The 23386-nt window shown below is 41.2% G+C and overlaps 1 protein-coding gene across 3 annotated transcripts; it reads right to left on the reverse strand.

Annotated features, from left to right (window-relative positions):
* Nucleotides 1–1035: 1035 nt before the first annotated feature.
* On the reverse strand, nucleotides 1036–23314 carry LOC143121517 (transmembrane protein 272-like). Of its 3 annotated transcripts, none has more exons than XM_076281922.1 (5): nucleotides 23150–23314; nucleotides 6101–6172; nucleotides 5648–5698; nucleotides 4432–4665; nucleotides 1036–4238 (listed from the first exon to the last, which is right to left on the reverse strand). In XM_076281922.1, the coding sequence occupies exons 2-5, from the start codon at nucleotides 6159–6161 to the stop codon at nucleotides 4018–4020; spliced, it is 567 nt and encodes a 188-aa protein (XP_076138037.1). In that variant the 5' UTR covers nucleotides 6162–6172; nucleotides 23150–23314; the 3' UTR covers nucleotides 1036–4017. The 3 variants fall into 3 exon arrangements, with proteins under 3 accessions (XP_076138037.1, XP_076138046.1, XP_076138028.1); XM_076281931.1 differs by lacking the exon at nucleotides 23150–23314 and adding an exon at nucleotides 13505–13667 and having other exon boundaries at nucleotides 1036–4234; XM_076281913.1 differs by lacking the exon at nucleotides 23150–23314 and adding an exon at nucleotides 13505–13667.
* Between the last annotated feature and the right edge of the window lie 72 nt (nucleotides 23315–23386).

Consider the following 23386-nt stretch of genomic DNA (forward strand, 5'->3'; position numbering starts at 1 on the left):
ACTAGGCCCAGGCTCTGAACTCAGACTCTCTCGCAGGCATCCCCAGGACTCTGCATGCCTGCCTCTACCGCTACTACTACTACTACTAGGCCCAGGCTCTGAACTCAGAGCCCTCGCAAGTCACGCACGCCACACAGGCTCCACACAAATTCTGTTCAACTCTGTTGCCTCACACTCAGGTTGTGCTTTACAGACTTTTATTTTAATTTCTATTTTATTTTTCAATAATACATTTTAAAAAAGTATTACTACTTTTTATACATTTTAAAAAAAGTTTAAACTTTTTAAGGTTTTAAGGTACCAGAGGGAAAGAGAGAGAGAGACACACAGAAAAAACAAAAAAACAAAGTTACATCAAAGTTCCAGAAAGTTCCAGACGTCCAAAAGTTCCCCTTCGCACGACGTCATAAGACACGCCTAGAGAAAGTAAGACCTCCCATCATGACGTCATAAGATACGCCTACCTCACGTGATCAAGAATGATCTGGAAGGTAACGCCCCTGGCCCCTAGCCCCGCCCCCTGAATCAGCACATTTTTGATTTAATTAAGACCATCCATCATCTTGACATAAGGTGGATTATATATCTCTCTTACAGTCTCACAAGCAGACTCCTTCAAATGCGCTGTTGACTGTCAAACACTTTGACGTCGCACTTTGCGCCATTAAAGGGAATGACAGAGGTCATTCTCATTTGTTTAAATGATGTACGCCCCAACCACACCCATGACTGATTAAGAAACCTAGGAACACCTTGTTGCGCCAAGCGCTCGACATTACATAACGAAAACACTCCCTATGTGCTGGACATCCTAATAAATTTGAATAAACTTTTGACTAGTGACTGTGCGCTTTAGACTGTCATGATAGTCAAGTCAAGTTTATTTATATAGCGCATTTCATACACAGAGGTCATTCAACATGCTTTACATAAACAAAAGCAAATAGTAATACAAAGTCAATAGTGAAAGAATAGTTTAAAAGATAATAATAATAATAATAATAATAATAATAATAAAAAAAAAAACGTCAAAAGCACAAGGTAAAATCATTTAAAAATAGAGAATGATTAAAAAGACAAAACAAAAGACACAAGGTAGAATAATTTTCAAGGCAGATTCAGAATTTGTTACTCAGTGCAGTTAGCAGAAAGCATCTGAGAACAGTTTGGTCTTAAGTCTAGATTTTTTCTTAAGTCTAGATTTCATGGCTACAGTTGGGGCCTTTTTAATGTCATCTGAAAGTTGTTTCCAGAGCTGAGCCGCATAGCAGCTAAAAGCTGCTTCGCCATGGTAAGTTCTAACAGCAGGTTTTACTAACAGGTTTTTCTCCTGAGACCTGAGAAGTCTGGAGGGTGTGTACTGCTGAAGCATGTCAGAGGTATTTAGGTCCTGCTCCATTTAGTGATTTATAAACAAGCAGTAGTGCTTTAAAGTCAATTATGTGACTTACTGGAAGCCAGTGTAGGGACTTGGAAAGAAAGAATTGGAGTAATGTGGTCAGTTCATTTAGTTTTTGTGAGAACCCTAGCTTCTGAATTTTGTATCACCTGAAGCTGTTTGATAGTCTTTTTTAGGTAGGCCTGTGAACAGTCCTTTGCAGTAATCAACCCTGCTGGAGATAAACGGATGAATGAGTTTTTCTAAATCATCTTTTGACATCAGCCCTCTAAGTTTGGCAATATTTTTGAGGTGGTAAAAAGCTGATTTAGTTATTGCTTTCATGTGGCTGTTGAAATTTAGATCACTGTCAATTAATACACTAAGGTTTTTAACAGTATCCTTTACTTTCAACCCTTTTGTGTCAAGGACAGTGGCAACCCTAAGTCTTTCTTCCTTTTTACCACACACATTCAAGATTCCAGGGGACCATAGTCATTTGGTGACAGAGCTAAGTAAATTTGTGTGTCATCTGCATAGCTATGATATGAAATCAAATTATTTTCGATGATTTGTCCAAGTTACATTACATTACATTACATTACATTACATTTGGCTGACACATGTTTAACCAAAGCGACTAACAACATGGTAAACAGTTTTAAAGCAAGTGGGAGAATATAGAGGTTGAATAATAATGGCCCCAAGATCGACCCCTGGGGAACACCTCAGGTCAAGGAAGTTGGTGTTGAGGTACAGTTTCCAATGGCAACAAAGAAACAAAGAAACTCCTTTCTTGTAGATATGATTTCAGCCAGTTGATAACTATGCCTGTAAATCCAACCCAGTGTTCTAGTCTAAAATATTGTGATCAACAGTGTCAAATGCTGCACTAGGGTCCAGTAGCACTAGGACTGAAGGTTTTACCTGAATCTGTACTGAGGTGTATGTCATCGTGATTTGCCCAAAAACCCGACAGAAAGTAATCAAAATACCCATTTGATGTTAGGAAGGTGGTTAGTTGATATAAGTACTTTTTCAATAATTTTGCCAATAAAAGGTAGATTAGATATGGGCCTGTAATTGTTTATGTCCAGGTTATTCTTCTTGAGAAGTGGTTTTACAACAGCTGTTTTCAGTGACTTAGGAAAAATGCCAGACAGCAGTGATGAATTTACCATGCGAAGGACATCTGCTGCTATAAGGTGAAAAACGGTTTTAAAGAAATTGGTTGGTAAATGTCTAAGCCACACATGGAATAGCTGAGATTCTGTACCATTTTTTTCAAATGTGTCGTAGTCTATCAAGCCAGGCGAGGGGAGGGAGGGGGGGTGAGACCAGGGGAATAAGCACAAACAGCACAATTTCCCGTATGCTGTCAATTCGCGGGACATCTCACATGGGAATGTGTAAAATGCGTGATTTCCGTGCAAACAAGTAGCCTAATGATGTGCTGGTAACGTTTGCAAAATAGCGATTTTTGAAAATGTTCATATGAAGAACAGGACCTTCAATATATGGCCACGAGATTGAGTGTAACATAAAACAATAAAACAATGATCGTTTAATTTTAGAATCCTTATTAATGCCAAAATAATGAGCCCTTGCTCTGTGCTTGTAGTTCTGTTAGGCTTCCTGGGGGAGTGGCTTGGGAGAGCAGCGAAGAGCGGTGAAAGGCAGGGACTTATGGGAGCTGTTAGCTTTCACCCACATGAGCAAAAAACACTTTTTTTGGCTTTTTCTCCTTTAAAAAGACACTGACTTCACATATGACTCCGCATTTCTACTACAGATGGGCTCCCCCTATTAAGTCAGGTTCTGCTCAAGGTTTCTTCCTGGAATATGGGAGTTTTTCCTTGCCACAGTTGCCATATGGCGTGCTTGTGGGGGGTAAGAGGGTTAAGGCTGCCAGTCTTATGACATGTCATTTTCTGTATTTTTGATATGTTGCTGAGTGGATCATAAACGGCCCCAGCAATGAAGAAAAGTGATTGATAATGACTGACTATTATTGTGTTACATGCTTCAAATGTAAAGCACTTTGAGCTGCATTCTGTGTATGAAAGGTGCTATACAAATAAAGCTTATTATTATTATTATTATTATTATTATTATTATTATTATTATTATTACATAAATGACCCAAATTAAATACACATGCATCTTCCCAGCGGTGAAACGTTCCTTTAAGTGTTGTTCTCATTGACGCCTGTAATAAGGAAACTCCATCGAGGACTTCTTCGAGGGTTCTTAATCGATTTAGGTTTGTAAAACTCACCCCGCCCCAACTCTATTAAATGTATTAATGTCTGACCTGTAGCAAGTTCACCAAGCTCCCGATCTCATTCCACAAGCCTTGATCACCCTCTCGCACGGTAATGTTTCATGTAGGGTTTATGTCTGTTCATACTGACTAACATTTATGTTAAATTATACATATATTTTCATATGTAAGTCGCACGACCAGCCAAACTATGAAAAAGAGTGCTACTTATAGTCCGGAAAATATGGTAGTCAACTTTTCTGTTTCAAAAACGTTTAGCAATCTATGATTGTCTGATTGCTAACATTAGCAAACTATTGGGGAAGCAAACTAGCCCAAAACCTCAAAGTTGGCCACTGCATGAAAAACAATATTTTCACCTGCGGTGTCCCAACTTAAGGCATATGCAGCACCAAAGTAAGCATAAATCAGCAGCATAGGAAACAATGGATTTGCGACACACAACAATTCCTATGCCTGCCACTATGAAGTTCAGCGGGGTTATCCATGATGCAAACAGGTAGGCAGTTTTATCACAGTAGTTCTTTTCAGCTGGATTGTAATTGGGCTGGTATATTGAATAGATCCACACACTGCCTGCAGACAGATAGACCATATTAATTATACAGAAACAATCATCATCTGTTGATATACACCAATGGAAATGTCTTCTATGCATAGATAATAGAACAGCTTAAGTTACAATATTAAATATGTCACCTTGTATCTTGTACATCTTGTGGATAACATCATAATGGATTTACATCATAATGGATTTACAATTTCTTACCGGCAATGACCCAACAAAGGAGGAAGAGGGAAATGATGAAGTGCCATACGCTGCAGATGCAGCAGATGCAAACATTCGGGACCTCATCTGCCAACCTGTCAACATCTTGTGAGATGTCGATGTCATGGCGGGGACGACAGGCCAAGAACACCAGGGACAAGGTGAATACCCCTGTCACCACCAGGTAGATAGGTATGTACCTCTGTATCGGACAGCTATCCAAGTACAGTGCACCTTAGGATGGGAACAGAGGGTGAGGCCATGTAGATTATGCACGTTTACATATTCAAATATTGCTTAGCAGCAACTGAAGTACTGTATTTTCCGGACTATAAAGTCACACTTTTTTTATAGTTTGGATGGTCCTGTGACTCAGGTGCAACATATATATATTTATATATATGTTTTTCCACTTGATGACACATTTTTTGACTGGTGCGACTTATACTCCGGTTCGACTAATGGCGGCCTTACATTGTACGATTTTGGTCTGTTTTCACAGTCGACGACTACATTTCCGAAGTCGGACAGAAATCATGGGAGTTGTACTGCAATTGCGGCACGCTCCCGTCAACTAGATCGTTAAGTGTAAGGTGCCAATCTTAGCGGTTTTAAATCAGTCGGAGTCAGTCTTTTTCTAGTTTTGCCATTACGACAATATCAAACATGTTTGATATTATCGCAAGTCTTTTGAGTCGTGGTTTATGCAAATAGTGATGTGAACAATTTCAAAACCAATAGTGACCTCTCTCCAACACCAAACAGGAAGGGGCAAAGTAGGCGACAGCTGTAGCCTATATGATTATTTGCTATTCTTATAATATTTGTCATTTCTTATACATATTTAGTTGGCTCTTCCACGTGACAGAACTCTATATCGGTTAGGGATGTCACGCATGAAACAATGCTGCAGAAACACTAAAATATTACTGAGTTTAGTAGGCTATCATTTCAGTTCCTGTTTATCTATTGCACGATGGGTAATAATTTAAAGGAATCTAGTTGCAGTCTTGTAAATAGTGACCCTGCAAGATCCCTAGTCATTGCAAAATCATAGTCTGTGACTTAAAACTCTACTACTTGTCTTTAGATGTGAGGGGGTCTGAGACTGTAGTCTTTCAAAAATCTTTTCCAAATCTTTCCAAAGTCTGTCAGTGCAAGGAGGGCTTTATAGTCCGGAAAATATGGTAAATTAATGAGACTTAAAGGCACTCACCAATTACAATCTCTGCAATGGATATTTGGAACACTAGAAGCTCAAGAGATACTGTTGGGGAACAGAACTTATAATTAAAGACATGTTGTATCTACCCATAATTCTGGAGGTTGAAACAAGAATGAATGAATGGTCTGAGAAAAATGCAACAGCAGGTGAAACCTTGTGGCCTACAGTACCTAGCACAGGTGTATTGATTACATGGCAGGTTAAACCTTGTGGCCTACAGTACCTAGCACAGGTGTACTGATTATATGGCCTACCTGACACAGGTGTATTGATTTACATGGCCTACCTAGCACAGGTGTACTGATTACATGGCAGGGGAAACCTTGTGACCTACCTAACACAGGTGTATTGATTACATGGCCTACCTAGCACAGGTGTACTAGTTACATGGCAGGTGAAACCTTGTGGCCTACCTGACACAGGTGTACTGATTATATGGCCTACCTAACACAGGTGTACTGGATAAATAGGAGATTATTCTTCCCAGTACAGCATCGGAATCCATGGTCTCTGATACTACAATGGTAAAAAAAAACACAAGTTGGGAACAAACAATGAAACCAGTAAGGAGAGGGCAACCAAACTTACTCTAAACATCACAAAAAGAATGTTCATTATTGACACAAGAAAACCAGAGTAGGAGTGACTATGTCAAGCCAGGTGTAAGTAATTCAGGATGTGTGCACGTTCTCGTTTCTGCTCCAAAGTGCCTACGGGTGGAATAAAAAAACCCGGAAAATAGTGTCATTTACACAAAGTGAACAACCGCTTTTGATATAGACTAACAATGTAACAAAGTAAAGTTGTTCTTTTTGGAATGGGGAATCATGGCTATTTCTGTAAAACAGCAGAAGTAGGCGTGGTAGACCAACTGAATGCAAATTTACGTATGCACCCACGTGTGAGTGCTTCCTTGTCTCGGCACGCAACGTCATTAAGAAAGCGCTTGCCACTGCAAAGATGCACATAGTATGATATACCTTAATATTATAATTGAAAATACCTTCGAAAACTTGCCCCTCCACTTCCAATCAACTACAGTAGGCTATTCATCAAACGTCTATCAATAAAATAAGCAAACAATGAGTACCTAGGCCTATGTTAATAATCATAAGGCTATCACAATTAAAATAACAACCATATGGTAGTAGGCAGACGATCTGTTTTGTTTTGCGAGAAAATACATTTAGCAAATAGCTCCTTAAAAATTAGCATGGAGGTCTGATGTGAATGACAGCTAGCTGAACCAATAAGACGACATAATTACCGTTACAATTAACTTAGCTTGGCTGTTAGCCTGGTCGGGACCAGGCTAGGTGCAGAGAATAAATCCCCATGGTAACTTGCCATCTCTTTTGTGAAACCAAGTCAAGGCTAAATTCATCCAGGATAACCTAAAAATCCCAGCTTAATCCCTTATCTAGGTTTTGTGAAATACCCCTCTGGTCTCTTGCCGCACAACACTTGCCACTACACCTCAGTCCAGCAGATGGTGGTAAACATAAACACATCAAAACATGAGTCAACCATCATGATTCTGCCTCTCTCCTCTCCTTAATATTTATGTTTAATGTACATTACCATCACATACATACAAATTCATCTGTATTTCACACTTATACAAGTTCTAACTAGATGTACCGCAGAGCGGTACAAAATATGACCGCCGCCCAGTCCAGCACATTTTTTCCACAAAAATAAATCCCGCTGAAAGGCATATATGATTCTAACTGTCTCACTAAATTGCATTATGCACACTCAATTCTCACTGGTATCTGCTAGACAACAAGTACCAAAACATGATTAGTTCATAGATTTCACTAGCCTGGTTTACGAATGCCCAGAGCCGTTTATTGGGCGCTACGAATGTCTATCAAATGCGTCTGTACGTAGCTCATAACTGCTTCAGTGTGTCATCGTCTTGCTGCCCTCCCTCCGTTCTGTGATTGGTCCCCTAACTGAGGCGAAAATTTTCTCCATGGAATCCAGGCTGCCTAGCAGCGTGAATAAAATCGCACGCGTAAGGCAGCATGGGAAAACCCAGGCTAAGATTTCACATGTAAAATTCATTTTATACAACCCCACCCCCATCTTGCCTGTTCATAATTCTGAGAAATTCTTGAATTGTGTGCATGTGTGCATGTACATGTTTATGTGTGTGGGTGTGTGTGTGTGTGTGTGTGCTTGTGTTGGTGCCTGCGTATGTGCCTGTGTGTGTGCAGGGCCGGCGGAAGGCAATCCTGCGCCCTGGGCGAAATAGGAATATGTCACCCCCATGTTCATAGACTGTGTGCCACTTTCGACTGTGTGCTACCTTCACAGAAGCCCCTGGCTGCAGCGTGCAGATCTGGGCTGGTTTCAATGTGGGGGAGCTCAACGTTGCTACTTTGCAGCGCTACTGGACCGCAAGGAAAAATAAAATAAAAATTGTGGGACAATTGCTACCAGGCCTCACGGAAAAAATGGTAGCCTACAATAAAGCAATTAGGCTTTTCACGTAACATAAACATATTATTATTACAGGCTATTATACAGAAATCGGACTACCTATTTAATATGATGATGCCATATGTTAGGTGTGCATTTAAACGTGACATTAGGAACGCACTTCGAGTGTCGCTGTCTCATATCACCCCCTCGATAGGACCATCTTATTGCGGGGAAACAAGCTCATTGCTCCCCTGATTCGGTGGCATGGTGAGATTCAGATTTTACCTTATTACATTGTCGTCCCTCTGCTACATCCCACTGCTAGCAACCTGACGATTCAGGCTGAAGATCAGCACCCATGCGCGGGAGAAAAGTTGTTCAACCTGTGCACTTTTCTGTATTCTGCAGCACTATGCTTTGAACGTCTCATTCATGACTGTAATATAACCGATATCACTGAAAATGAATATGAAAATGAAAATGAACTGCTCCCGCATTTAAACCGTCTATGTCTTTATTTGACAATCAATGTGTTTTCAATGTTGTAGCCTATAGCTCGCCACGCTGTGGCGCCCCTGGTAGTTTGGCGCCCTGGGCAATTGCCCAGAATGCCCATGCCTTCCGCCGGCCCTGTGTGTGTGCATGTGCATGCATGCGTACATATGTCTACTGTGTGAGTATGTGTCATACATATGATTACTGTGAATGTATGTGTGTGCGTGTGTATCTGTTTATGCACATGTGTGCATATGGAATGGGTTAACATGACCCCTGGAGGCAAACATACGCAAAAAATTGGTCATCCTAGGCCCTACGGTTCTCAAGATATTCACATAAAACTCTGTTGGTGTACGATCACTAAATGTACACATAAATTATTGTATTGTAAGGCCCCCCAAGAACGAAAGTTCACGAAACTTGGCATGCATTCGGAGGGTGTCATAATGATCGTACACTTTCAATTTCGTGCAGTTTTGACCATGTCAGCCAGAGATATTGTGATTAAAACACCTAATTTTTAGCTTTTTAATTGTTAACTAGGTGGCGCTATACATGAAACAAGTGGTAATGGGATGGGTTGACATGGCCCCTTAAGACCAACATACAAAAAAAAGGTGATCCTCCTAGGCCCTACGGTTCTCAAGATATTCACAGAAAACTGTCTCCGGCCACCTACAGGCCAGTTGGTGTACAGTAACATAAATTAATTTATTGTGTGGCCCCCCATGAATGGAATTCCACGAAACTTGGCGTGCATTCAGAGGGTGTCATAATGATCCCAAACTTCCAATTTCGTGCAGTTTTGACTATGTTAGGTCACAGATACCTGCGATTACAACACCTCATTTTTACTTTTTTGTGTTTAACTAGGTGGCGCTATACATGAAATGAGTGGTTATGGAATGGGTTGACATGGCCCCTTAAGATCAACATACCAAAAAAAGGTGGTCCTCCTAAACCCTACGGTTCTCGAGATATTCACAGAAAACTGTGTCTGCCCTACCCTCCTTTCGGGGGTCCAGTCCAGCGGGGGGGCTACAGATCAAAATGAAAAACGATGGTTCCATGCTATCCATGTGGGGTTACAATAAATTGTTTAACTCAAAGGGAGGTGGAAAATGAGTAATTCGCCAAATGGTGGAATATCCCTTTAAGTAATCTATACAAAAATGCTTTTCAATACACAAAACATAAAACCAAATTAAAATAATTGATTTTAACTCATTGAGTGCCAAAAACGTAATATTACGTTTTTCCTTCCCATGCGTTGAGTGCCAAAAACGTAATATTACGTTTTTAGCTTTTTTTTTAAATTACGAAACTAGACACTCTAATACACCTTATATGTGATTTTGGGAACTGTGATGAATAGAAATGAACTATATGACGATCGTGAAACTCATGAAAACGGACAATCTGGACATTTTATCTGGACATTTTATCATAACTCGGTTGCCGCTTTGGGTCGAATCAGTGACGCATGCACGTCAGGTCAAAACCAGGCCATTTTCGTGGGTCTATCACGAGGTGGCAGTCTCGCCAGGTCTCACTGATCACTTCCCGGAATGTTTACACGAGTAAGTAACAGGCAACACTTTATATTTCATGAAAGACGTTTATCTCCATTTCTAGAAAAAAACAGCGATTTTGATAAACTAGCCACTGTTTAGCTTGGGATTTCTCAGGAACGGAGGCGTGTAGAAATACACGGTTTGCACGCACTGAGAGCTTAAAGTCTTACCTTTTAATCGAGCTATTGTACGTGTTCATAGCTATAACACAGAATATGCTGTGGCTGTACACAAATCATCAGCAATGGTCTGGATTGCTGGCACTCTAGGACAAAGCTCCCAAAAACAGCTTGGCATTCAATGAGTTAAATATTCAAGTATCACATGAAACCAAATTAGCATTCAGGTCATGAAAAACGGAAGAAACTTCACAAGAATGAATAGCGGGAACAGCAGTTGGATAAACTTGTGTTCGTTCCATGGTTTGATGTCTAGACGCATCTCTTCAGCACATGTTACTGGCCTAGCCTTTGCCAACCTAACAGGGAAGTGAATCCCCTGATCTGTCTGCGGCTTGCTTGCCAGCCTTTCCCTGTCACGGTTCAAAGTTGCATGTCCTGTTTTTTGAATGCAGGCGACTGGCTACATTAAAAAAAAAAAAAAAACTCATCTTTCGTGCTCAACGTGCAGCTCAGGATGAAACTAGCTAACCCTGTTGACACCAGACCCTTCTCAGTTGTAACTACTGTAAGAGTGAGTCTGGGGAAGATTAATTCACAGCCCATTTCCAAAGGGCGTTCCCAAACGGACGGCAATCAAAATGCCCCCGTACGCAATAGGAAAGTAGGAAAGGCCAATTACCAATCAGAGCAACGAAAGAGACAGAGTGACGGGAACACACAATTTGCAACAGTTTACTGTCTGGTTGTAGGGAGAAGCAGGAAGAATTAAACACTTTTTTTAATTAAACTTAGGCTAATTTACAAAGATATCGTACCATACTGAAAGCAAATATTTTGTCACTAGCAACCTACATCTGGCTTCTGTCAAACACAATTGCATTTTCAGCTCTGAACAAACTGTTCACATTTAAACGAGCATTTTGTTTCATTCGTCCCCACTGGCCCACCGAGACATAATTATAACACAGGAATGGGGGACGAAAGACTGAAACATTCAGAGCAATTATGCCAGAATTGTTTCAAGGCAAACACTGAAGTGTAGCTTAATGCAGATAGTGGTCTGTAAATAATTTTCTTCCCATAAAAACTCTCGATGTTGCAATGTTTAAGCTAGCCTAGGCCTATTTCATTTTTTGAGCAAAACCAATGTGATAACAGCTTCAAACAAGTGGCAGCAGCCATTGTTGATATTTTCTTTAAAAAAATCTGGCTTCTTCGACAGGTGCTCTATCGTCAAGGTGTAAAGCCCGCCTCAACGGTTCTGATTGGTGCCTAGATCTAGGAAAATTGGAAATGGGCTTGAATGCTTGAATGGGCTCTTGGCCAGACGGCCATGCAAAGCAAATCTCAAATTTGCCGCAAGTTCGTCCAGGTTTTTCCCATGTTAAAAATGAGCAGTTTTTCAGCAGAAACATGCGGACCCGTCGAAAGTAATCTGTGATTTCACTCTTACATTTAAAAAAAGATACATTTTAAAAAAGAAGTAAATGTTTACAATATTTCAGTCAAGCTTTAGTTGGTTTACAACTGAACGTATGTAAAATGGAAAGTAGCCTAATGTAGGCTATTAAGTTTGATTCTCTGTGCTGCATGGGCAATAGATGCATATCGTAAATTAGGCCTATATGAAGTATTAAAATTATTGTTTAAAATAGTCTATGTTTGAAAAAATATTGAAGGGAATCAGAGGAGCCAGTTTAGTAGCTATGTCTTTGGCAAGTAGCCTATTACAGACACACAGGTGAAGAACAGTCAGCCTCAACCAGTAGGCTACTAGCACAACCAGACCCTTACAAAAAAATAACTGCATTGCTTCAAGTGTCAAACTGCATATTTCTGAGTATCAAACTGCATATTTCTGTATCAAAACCGCAGTTTGAGGAAATATTTACAGTTCTCATGCAGGTAATGCAGTATTTTGGACACAAAAAAAACTGCATTGTACTGCATAGTAGCCTACTGTAATTCACTACAGAAATGCAGTATTTTGGACATGAAAATACTAAGCTACTGCACTGTAGCTTGCTATAACTGAACTGTACTTTGAAAAAACTGCAGTTAGTTTTTGTAAGGGGTTATGTACAGCAAGCATCAAAAGCAAACAGCCCAGACCCTAAAACTGGGCCTTTACAGCTGTGAAGGTCCTTTATGGGGGAAAACACTATATTTGGTAACTTCTGTAGACATCCAAAATGGGGTGGAATGATTGTATTGGGAGCACTGAGGTGTCAGATGATATATAAAAAAATGGTTACATTTTGTCCCTTAGAGTTCAGGTAGGAGGACCCCTTAGCGCGGAGGTCATAATAATACGAATTCGGATAACAGTAGAGTGCATTTTCCACTGTAAAAATAGAACAACTTAAAGGTGCGATTTGTAGGATTGTTACCGAACGTTCTGCAGGCCATAATCAAAACACTGGTGAACGTTCTCCAGACTACCAGACGCGAGCCTCTTCTGGGTTGCCAGATGTAATGAAGACTTAGCTAACATTAGTTGACCTGCAGCTGCTTAACGTTTCTCCAACCATGACCCAGCTACACATTACGGAAACAGTGAAAACAAAAAATACCTCTCTAACCAACGTAACATATTTAGCTGAAGTTAGCGATGCAGACGAAGTTTAGCCTAGGCTACATGTTGTGGAGAAATATGGCCAGCTCTGCGTCAGACTTGATATTCTTTGTTTGACGAAGACGTCACCATCTCAGAAAGCTTCTCCGATGTCCACTTAATTTGTTTCTTGTTTTAATTTTGGAAATTTGCCTGCCTCTCGTAGGCGTTCATGACTACAACTGACAGCTGTTGACAGTTGGCCTTTGCTAATTTGGCAACCCAAATAGGACGACGCGCTAGCCCATTATTAATACGCTATTCTAGAATTAATCGTTCAAAACATAAACGAAAATTCCAAGAGATTCCGCCCCGTAACCCTTTTTTTCCATGGGTTTTACGGGTTAGAGTAATGTTGTCAAATAAGCCATTACTTCAATTTATCGTGTTTCCTTACTCTCTGACAACATATGGTGATCATTTTTGGAATGGTTACAGTTTATTTTCCATTATTTCATACATACTGGTCCTTTAAGTTACAATATTAAATATGTCATCTTGTATTACTCCTGTATTAATTCCTACATCTTATGTATGACATAATGGATTTACGTCATAATGGATTTACGTGTCCATTCGTATGCTGTAGGGTTGACTTGCAATTTCTTACCAGCAATGAACCAACAGCCAAGAGGAAGAGGGAGACCATGGAGTTCCGTACATTGCAGATGCACCATTCATCTGAGCTGGGCAGGGAGGTCAGAAACACCAGACAGGGTCGGTTCTCCCTATACGCACATTGCGTAGGGCTCCACAAGTTAATGAAGGCCCCCTCCCCCGTCTCCCCTTGAGTCAAGCTAGTAACAGACAGCCTAGCCTAGGCCTACCTAACAGGGAAGTGAATCTCCTGATCTGTCTGTGGCTTGCTTGCCAGCCTTTCCCGGTCACGGTTCAAAGTTGCATGTCCTGTTTTTTGAATGTGGGCGACTGGCTATATTTAAAAAAAAAACCTCATCTTTCGCACTCATGATAACGTACAGCTTGAAAGGGATGAAACTAGCAGTATATCAGCAGAAACATGTGAGAACCCGTCAAAACTAATCTGTGATTTCACTCTCCCCATACATTTAAAAAAAAGAAGTAAATGTTCACAAAATTTCAGTCAAGCTTTAGTTGATTTAGATACAACTGAACATATGCAAAATGGAAAGTAGCCTAATGTACAGTGGGCAGTGCTTCGACTTGGCCAGCTTCACTCGCGGTCCGCGCGTGGGATCACGCGGTGTCACGCACTTTAATTTGTATTTTCCCAGTGAGACGCTGCAACAACCCAAACAACCGGTAGATGGCTCAAGTGAGCAGGGTGTCTCGTAAAAAGAAATGGAGCCTGGAAAACCCTACACAGACTTCACTACAGACTTTAGCAGACTGGTTTAGAAATAATTTAATAGCCAGAAATATGCCTGCCCTGCCCTAATAAAGAAATATTTGGTTAACTGCGAGTGAATCCCGTTTGCAGCTGTAGAAGAAACGCAGGACAAATTAAACATTCTGGTTTTCTCTGAGTGCAACGATGATAGACAGACATCATTTGGACAAAATATAGAGCATATTAACCTCCGTTGCTCAGCCAAATGCCTTCCTGTTACGTCCTGTTATCACGGAGTTACAGGCGATAAACGATTTTTGATGGTCACAAGTTTACTTCATTAGCGGTTTATTTTTTTGATTATTAAAGTGTTTCATTTAAAGGTTTGACTTCGTGCTTATTCAGAGCATTTAGTGCTCTTCCCAATCCCAGACGTTCACATTGCATGTTTGTTTGTAATGGATGCAACCGTGAGATACGCTTGTCATAGGCGCCGATACCGTGGGTGCTCCGTCTCTCGGGCACCCACTGAAAACATTGAGCACCCACGTGTGCCAGCTTACAGTCCCGGCTAAATTTATATTAATTTAAAATCAAACATCGCAGTTTATGTTAAATTCAGCATCTCTCATGTGATTGGATATGTTGCTGTCAATTCCCTATACTAACCAACAATGAGAACGTCTCTTGTATGAAAATTCCTGACACTTCCCATCTGAAGAATTAACGCAAGGCTTTGTCGGGTCTTCAGCCCCGAATGTTTAAAATGTATATAGCCCTGAATATCATTTTAAAAGTAATAAGTAAGTCTGACAAAGCTTATTGTTTTGTGACACAGCTAAACACTGGTACCTCATAGAACGTCTATAACATAGCCTAGGTGGTCGCAACTCACAAAAGTAAAGCAGATAGAAAGAACTCACGCAAATCTAGCCTACAACACGCAGACAGCTTCATGCGCAGTGGAGAGAGCGCGCCCGCGGCAACAGGTGCTTTATGTTTTTTGGCTTCTGATGGTATCTTGCTAATTCACTGAACTGCATTAGGTGACACAAATGGTATTGCCTTTATCTTATAACTCCTTGTCTGAGCGACTACCAGGCCTATGGTTTTTAAAAGTCAGATGTTCCCTGACAAATACATTCGAAAATTAAGAATGTTTATTGACTTGAAAAATACTTTTAATAATTTTTTGCAAACTCCCTTCATTCAACCCTTGAAGACATCGCGGTCTGGTGCAGTGTTGCGTGGGTTTGGTCACAAGCGGCCCGCGGTCGCCCGATATTTTAATCAACCCGACCGCAACTCGGACCGCGAATATTAATTAGGACAACATTATACCCGACCCGCGATCCGACCCGCTTATTTACAAAATGTGTGCTTTTGGTTATAGCCTGCATGCAGTGTGACAGTAGGCCATTTCTGTAAAACGAACTAATTTATTTGCGAAACTTTATGCAGTAGAACTACACGCAGTAGGCATGCAGGACATAATGTTTGCGCAGGAGAGAGAATGAGAATAAGAGCGCAAGCACGCACGCAACCACCAAGGATTAGAACACTATAGGATACGATTTGAAGGCCATGGACATACATCTTTCTTTCGAAAACAGAAATGGTGAGGCAAGGTATAGGCAAGACTGAGATACATTGCTGGTCAAAACGTTAGCGTAAGAACTGGTTTATAATGCTGAATGAAGCACAAAGCACATCCACTGTTTAAAGTCACAAACACAACGAACTAAGGTAACTTTTATGCATGCGCGAACCTATACATACCGGTAGATTTATTCCTGCAGGCTGCCCGTTTTGGCTGTCATACTTTTAAATGGCTTCGCAAGAAGTAGGCCTACATAGACCATAACTTGTACTACTGTCATCTTCTTTAAGAACTTTTCCCAATATTTCCCATAGCCTATATCGCTTTTCCTGAAGGGGTGTCTTTATTATTTTAACTCGCGTCTTCAGCTTCTTTACTGTTGACTTTACTGTATTGATGCTTTACTGTATTGATGCTAATTTCGGGCAGACCGCGCAACACTGTGCGCTATGTAGATCGTTTCTCGTACCCTTTAATTTCTCAGAATTTAGGTCTACTAGGCCTACAATAACGTCATCACCAAATACATATTTTATTTTTAGTTGATCAACCACAAAGAGCATAGGCCTACTGTGCACAGTGCACTGACGACTGTAGTAGCCCAAGGTAACCAGTTGTTGTAGATGGCGTATGAAAAGCGACTTCAAACCGCCTAAAACAACTTGTTTGTGAATGTCTGACAACTGCTGCAGCGCATGCACGCACAAGGAAACCAGTAGGTGGAGAAACCAGAAGGCACACAACACCGGAACGATTTTAAAGCTATTTCGCATACTCAATGGTGCTATTTCACACGCATTATAGCGACCCCCACTCACCGGGGTTAGGTGGAAGGTGTTAATAGACGATTGGCGTAGCCTACAGTGGACTATGGCTGTCAAAATTGCTCAAAAATGACGTTCGAATATCCCCTCTAAAATAAACACATGTATTCGAATATATTGGAATATCTAGGCTATATTATTTGCGCATTATGTCAGTGACGTGCATCATGTCATCTGTTTTTAACTTTTTGTATGGTTATTGCTTGACAGGGGGGGATCCCAAGCAGCTTTCAGCCATAAGGCATTTCCTAATTCACCCGACACTGATATTCTAAATGTTGAAACTATTTCGGCATAGCATAAGCAGTTTAATTAAATGTAATGTTAGTTGTAAACAAACGGGCTATTTGGTGAGGCTTGGCCTCACAGATAGGCCTATTAACTGACCGCCAGATTCACGTTGGCTGGGGGGCAGGGGGGGCCCAAGGGTCTATGATATGTTAATTCGGCCCTGCCCCCAACGAACGCAACTTTCCACCTCTGAGACAGCTTAAAAGAAGTCTAGAGGACTCCTAACTCACTGACCTACTTACTGTAGGCTGCGCAAACCACAGGCCTTTTTTTGGGAAAGCCTGCATTCGAGGCAGGCCTTCTGTTTTTATATAATTTTATATAAATCCTGCGCTAACAGTAATCCTCCTACCCCCGCTACCATAGCTGTGGATAGTGTGGCATGCTCACGCTTTATGTTTCCTTCTTGCAAACTAGGCCTATAGCCCAACCATTTACAGTACGTCTTCAAAAAATAACAACTTGCCAGATATGCCTTCATATCTTTGGGCTTCATTCAGCATTTTGTTCTTCTACTCATACGCGTCGATTACGGGGGGGACGGGTGGGATATGTCCCCACCACTATTTAGAATTTGAATTTTGTCCCCACCTCTAAAAATGTGCAAACCAATTGCGACCGAAAAAATCCCCACATACTGAAATCATTGAGTCTAAACCATGCGATAGGCGCGCACAATGACATCCTCACAGCATGCACACCTGCCTAGATATGTGTGGATCGAGTGTTGCGTGGTTAAGGTTATTTAACATCCGCACCCACCCGACCCTCCAGTCATGTAATGCCTGCTAGAGTTGACTGTAGCTCGGAATGCAATCGGTTGCCATAGTAGGCTATCCTAAAATCCAGCGATAAAACAAAGCATGAACTCATGAGCGTCGGTCTGCCCTAGCCTATATGTATCCTCTGATTGTAATGTTTACAGATAGGCTATCTAGGTGATATTTGTAACATTTATTTTGTATTTGGCCTGTTATAAAATAATGTAGGCCTATTGAACAATTTAAACACATTGTGAACCCCAAAGTTGGAGACATGTATAGACATTGCTGCAAATTTAAAACTGGATTAGCCTACTCTGGAATGGCTAACTGGGAGTGCTTTAAACTTTAATTAAAACTTTAAACTTTAATTACACCTTTGTGTTCGGTAAGGTCTGCTGTTTATTCTGATATATGGTTTGTCATGTGTTGAGGGAAAGTTCGCGAAGCCAAGTAGCCTGGGTGTTCCCATGCTGCCTAAGATGAATGGGTAGGGAGACGGGTGCAGAAAATATGTTAGGCTACTTTTCTCGCGAACCGTTTACCACAACAACTAACCACCAACATCGTTTAAAAGCTGAGAAAAAGCTCTTTCGTGTGATTGATGTGATGTCTGTGATGAATAGGCAAGTAGTTCAGCAAATTTGGGTGGGACAGAAATACCTTACAGAGCAGCAGATCAGGGCTGACCATATTGGCTCTGATGTAGGCCTACATTGATTTAAATGCATTATCGCTTCACTACCCAACACGCGAACAAGAAAGAAAAGAAAAAAAGAAACCAATGAACTTATGTCGCGATTTCCGATAGGCCTAGAGAAAAGACAGCTATTGGTAACCTAACAAGTAGGATTTGCTTTGCCTACTCTGCTGTTTGGTTGTCCCAAACTTTGAGACGACCCATTAACTGTAAGAGTGACAGGATGCAATGCCTAATAATCTCACTGCCTACGGCATAACTGATACAGTGCGCCTAGGCCTACTGTTAAACACCTGAAAAATATTAAGCTGCTGTTTTCTTTTCATGACGAGCACTAGGCCTACGTTTGAATGATTTATGACTGAATGGAACGTTGCGTTTTTAAGCGCCAGAACTGCTTATCACGTCGTGTGACAAAGTTTACACCAACCATCATCTTCTAATGTAGTCATATGTAGGCTTCATTTGTGCGTGAAGCATGTTTCAATTAAGACAGTACACAAGCTATTTTTATTGTTGTATTGAATGATTTCATGAATGAATTGTACGCACAGTGCGTAGGCTACAGGATTACGGCTGGCGGCGCCACTGACCAAGGCCAGTAGCCTGTGAACCTCTGATTTTCAAAGGGGAATCACGGCCAACGCAGGGGGCAACTCTTCTCTTCAATTTCCCTTCCAAATTACTTGTTATTGTCTGAAGACATCTATCACAAGAATCTAATATTCTAAGCAACAGCAAAGCAGATGCAAGCTAACCAAAGTGCAGTCGGTTCTCCCGCATGGTTTTGGAAATCACACACCTGCTGCATCTGAAGGCCCACGCATAATAAGGCCTACGCCTATCACTCTAGGCTACACGCCCCTGTTGCACGTCACATTAAGCTGATGCTGCCTCCCCAAAATTCCGCATCATGTGAACAGATCAGCAGGCCTGCAAATTTTCACCTCGTTTTCAGACACACGTTGCGGCAAAAAGACGTCTCATTGTTTTGTTTTTTTTAAAAACCGGGTTGGGTCAGGTTCGGGTAGTTAATCAGTGCATATTGAGGGTCGAGTGGGTGCAGATTGACTCTCCTGACGGGTCGGGTGGGTGCGGATGTTAAAAAACCTTAACCGGTGCAAGTGTAGGCTAACACTACCGTTGAGCATATTAATGCAGCGTTGAATGGATGAATAGCTTACATAAGGGTACCCCGCACTTTTCAAAACACACTCAAGCTTATAGTTATTGTCCCCACCACTTCTAAAAACAAACTGACGCCCTTGCTTCTACTGGAAATGACTCTTCTAAATTTGGCACTTCACTGTAGAGCTTCATTTCTATCATTTCACGCGGGTTCGGGCTGGGCTCGGGCTTGCGCGGTAGGCTAAATGAGCGGTCAGGTGATGCGTTTCGGTTAGCTGCGAGAAAGATGCAAAAATGGATGATTAGGAGGTGAAACAGAGGCTGGCCTCTTGTGACAGGCGTTTTAGTTGCACCGGCAAAGAAAGCAAAGTCTGAGGTGTGGAAAAGTTTTGATCATGTGCATAATGAGAATAATGAGCCAGTGGTTATGTAAAATCCAAAGGATGCAACATTCTGTAGAACGACAGGGAATTCGTCGTTGATAAGGCATGTTGATCAAAGCTGTCAGTGCCCATCAGGATCACATCGTTTGTTAGGCTACAGCAACAAAATCAAACCCTGCAAAGGTGAAACAAATGATTACGGAGAAGAAGTGTGTCAGCTTAAGCTGTAAAGACATTAGGCCTTTTAATATCGTAAATGGCGAGGGGTTTGAAAAGCTGGAGCAAGAACTATTTAATGTCGGGACTGCGTATGGGAGGGGAGGGTTCCCGCAAACTTCCGAATGCTGAGAGGACTTGGGCTATTTTATTTCTTTGTTCCAACTTCCAAGTGGCCTAGGTTACGTTAGTCATGAGTAAATGATGTCAAATGTTACTCATTCTTGACAAAAGGCAAAAGAGCTGCGTGCGTGCGGACATTTGAATAATGTCGGGCTGTAAACGGGTTCGGGCTTTTAAAAAGCTGTCAGTCTCGTGCTCGGTCAGGGCTCGGGCTGATTTCTGTGGGGCTCGGGTCTTGTCGGGCCAAAATTTAAAGGCCGATTATAGCTCTACTTCACTGAGCAACAGTGGGTGGAGACCTTTAGATTCACAAGTCAGGGTTTGAAGAATTATGACGAATGATAGACCTGGCTGTTGCCCTGAGTACTCGTTGTCGGATGCCTATCCCAACAAACAAGCATCGCATCTATCTATCCATAAATTGCTGGAATGTCTGTCTGTCTGTCTGCGTGTCGTTGGTCCGTTCGATTTCAAACTTGGCAGGTGTCTTGCTACTGGCATGAGTAAGTGCAGTGCATAGTTTGACATTGTTTGGATAAGAAAAGCTAAATATATCGTTATATATCGGTAAAAGAAACACACGTTGGCTTTCTCCGCTCTACCATAGCCACCCTCTCACACAAAACTGCGCGCAGGACCAGAGAGAGGATAAGCGGATATTTGGCAGCACCAAATCACGGTTAAAATGCAAGATATTTGATTATCATCTCTGATCTCAACAATAAAGACTTCCTGTATGTTTACTTGCATAAAATGATTACGCGGATTTTGCAACAACAGGACAACAAACACGGGTATGTAGTTCTATTCAAAATTACATGAAAAGTATGTGCAATAAACTGATGCTTTGAATAGCCCAGGCTACATTGGACGTGAGACTTTGAATAAACAAACTACATTTCCGACTGCAAGGTCCCAAATTGAAACAAGCGATGGGCTAATGGTCCCGAATGTAACGTTTCAGAAGACGTGCCACACAGCTAGACAACAAGTGGCAGACAGAGAAACGTCACTTATGCTACCAAACGCTGCTTTTGAGTCACATCGTTGCAAATGTCAAACGATCACAAAATGGCTTCACTATCAGGAAAGTTAGGCTATGCAATAAGCTAGGCCTATAGCCTTAACTCAAAACATTTGTTATTCCATTCCGATCTGTAGAAATCACATGCAGTCATGCCTAAATTCTTCTTACTGCACATTAATTATAGGCTAATATATTATGATATTCAGTATACATTATTGAATGCTTAGCTGGAATTATGTTTTTCCCTATCATCCTATTGTTAAAGCAGGCATACGGGCATGTATCGGGCTACAGGTTTTCTACAGGAATGGCATGTTTGAACGGGCACTGCACTAGTTGTATAAACTTGCGATGTGTGCCAATCGAGTTGTTGGCGAAAACTTTAGCGTCAGCAAAACAGCTGTGCACCGTTGCGTGTATTCTGTTTTATTCTACGGAAACAAGCAAGAGAACACATCAAGTTGCCTAATGTTATAGGGAAGCGCCAGAGATTGCTGAGATTCTCTGAAGGTTACGTCACACGATGCGAATAAACCGTTTCCATCAACTTTATTCGCATTATACCTTATGCGCATCGAGAGTTAATCCACCCCCCTCTAGCGAATCAAATATAGATGCGCATTAGGATTTTTGATGCGCATTTCACGTGTTTCCAACCGGGATTTCTTATTCGAATATATTAAATGCGCATTAGGAAGTTGGATGGAAACACGCTGATAGTTGTCTAAGCCTCTATAGCGTAGCCTGTTAAAAATCAAGGCTACACATAATTCTGAACAGTTATTTCTCTACTGGCTCAATTATCACACCACTGTTTTGATTTGCGTAGTTGCGTTAACCCAACACTGACAATAATGTAGACAGCAAATTTCGATTTCGATTTTCGTTACCACCGTGTAGTCAAGCCTTAAGACATACCCAAGTAGCCTAAATCGAGGTAATGTTTAATTATGCATGATTTATTTTGTTATTGAATTCGTAGGCTGGGATTACTCTCGGCAAGTCTCCTGCTTTTTCAGAAGGGGGGCGGCAGGCAGAGCGATGTACAGTGGCAGAGCGACGCACAGTGGCTGAAAGTGGTACTAAAGCTTCACGCAGCTTCACGGCCTCCTAATGCGCGAATGAAGTGGTCATTTGAAAGCGATGCCCACTGTAGGCTATTAACTTTGATTCCCTGTGCTGAATGAGCAAAAGATGCATATTGTAAATTAGGCCGATATAAAGTATTACAATTATTGTTTAAAATCAGGGAATCAGGAGAGCCAGTTTAGTAGCTATAACTTTGGCAAGTAGCCTACTACAGACACACAGGTGAAGAACAGTCAGCCTCACCCAGTAGGCTACTAGCACAACCAGACCCTTACAAAAAAAAAATAACTGCATTTCTTCAAGTGTCAAACTGCAGATTTCTGTGTATCAAAACCACAGTTTTGGAGGAAAGTTGGTCATTCATAAATCTGAAGAATCTCCCACACATTCTCATACACAGAGGGCACTAACTTGAATGATGGAAAAAGTGTACAAGAATCCATAAGTAAAACATAAGTAGAACAAATGACAGATAACATCTAAGGGGTTCAAAGAGGTGCAAAACCCAGTTAATATAATATAATATAATATAATATATTAGCTGTCACACTGTTGTTGAGTGTTGATAACCCTATTTATTTAATTTTATTTAATGAAACAAACCTAACACAACATAAGAACAACTTGGTTTTTGCACATTTGTGAAGGTGGACTGAACTGTTCTTGCATCTGAACTTTTTGTGAGTTCCTTAAATGACATTCAGCAAAGTATAAGCAATTGAAACAGATATTACATCCAACACGCCTCAAGTTAAATGCAATGTTTACTCTAATTGTAGTGGTAAGTTTAGCAGTAAAATGTACCTCTTGTGCGATAACTTCAGGAGTTGATTGATCCGTAAGAACTCTTCTTCTCGTCACATTGTGATGTTGCTAATGCTAGGTGCTAACTGTTGCATCATCTCCTCCGACCTCCGAGTGTTTATTACCACGGACAGACAGCACATCACCTCACCTCGCCACTGATTGTGTGTGTGTGTGTGTGTGTGCACGTGCATGTGTGTGTGTTTATTACCACGGACAGACAGCACGTGTCTCACA

The sequence above is a fragment of the Alosa pseudoharengus genome, unplaced genomic scaffold, assembly GCF_046254945.1.
Source record: "Alosa pseudoharengus isolate Yale_2024_CS ecotype anadromous, Long Island Sound unplaced genomic scaffold, YU_APseudo_1.1 YU_APseudo_1.1_scf_1, whole genome shotgun sequence".
Classification (NCBI taxonomy): domain Eukaryota; kingdom Metazoa; phylum Chordata; class Actinopteri; order Clupeiformes; family Clupeidae; genus Alosa; species Alosa pseudoharengus.

Coding starts and splice junctions, on each gene's coding strand:
- LOC143121517 (XM_076281913.1), bottom strand. CDS start 13,571: ATGGTGCATCTGCAATGTACGGAACTCCATGGTCTCCCTCTTCCTCTT. Junction 5,699..6,100: donor ATCCAGTACACCTGTGTTAG/GTAGGCCATATA, acceptor GTTCCCCAACAG/TATCTCTTGAGCTTCTAGTG. Junction 4,239..4,431: donor CCTTTGTTGGGTCATTGCCG/GTAAGAAATTGT, acceptor ATCTGTCTGCAG/GCAGTGTGTGGATCTATTCA.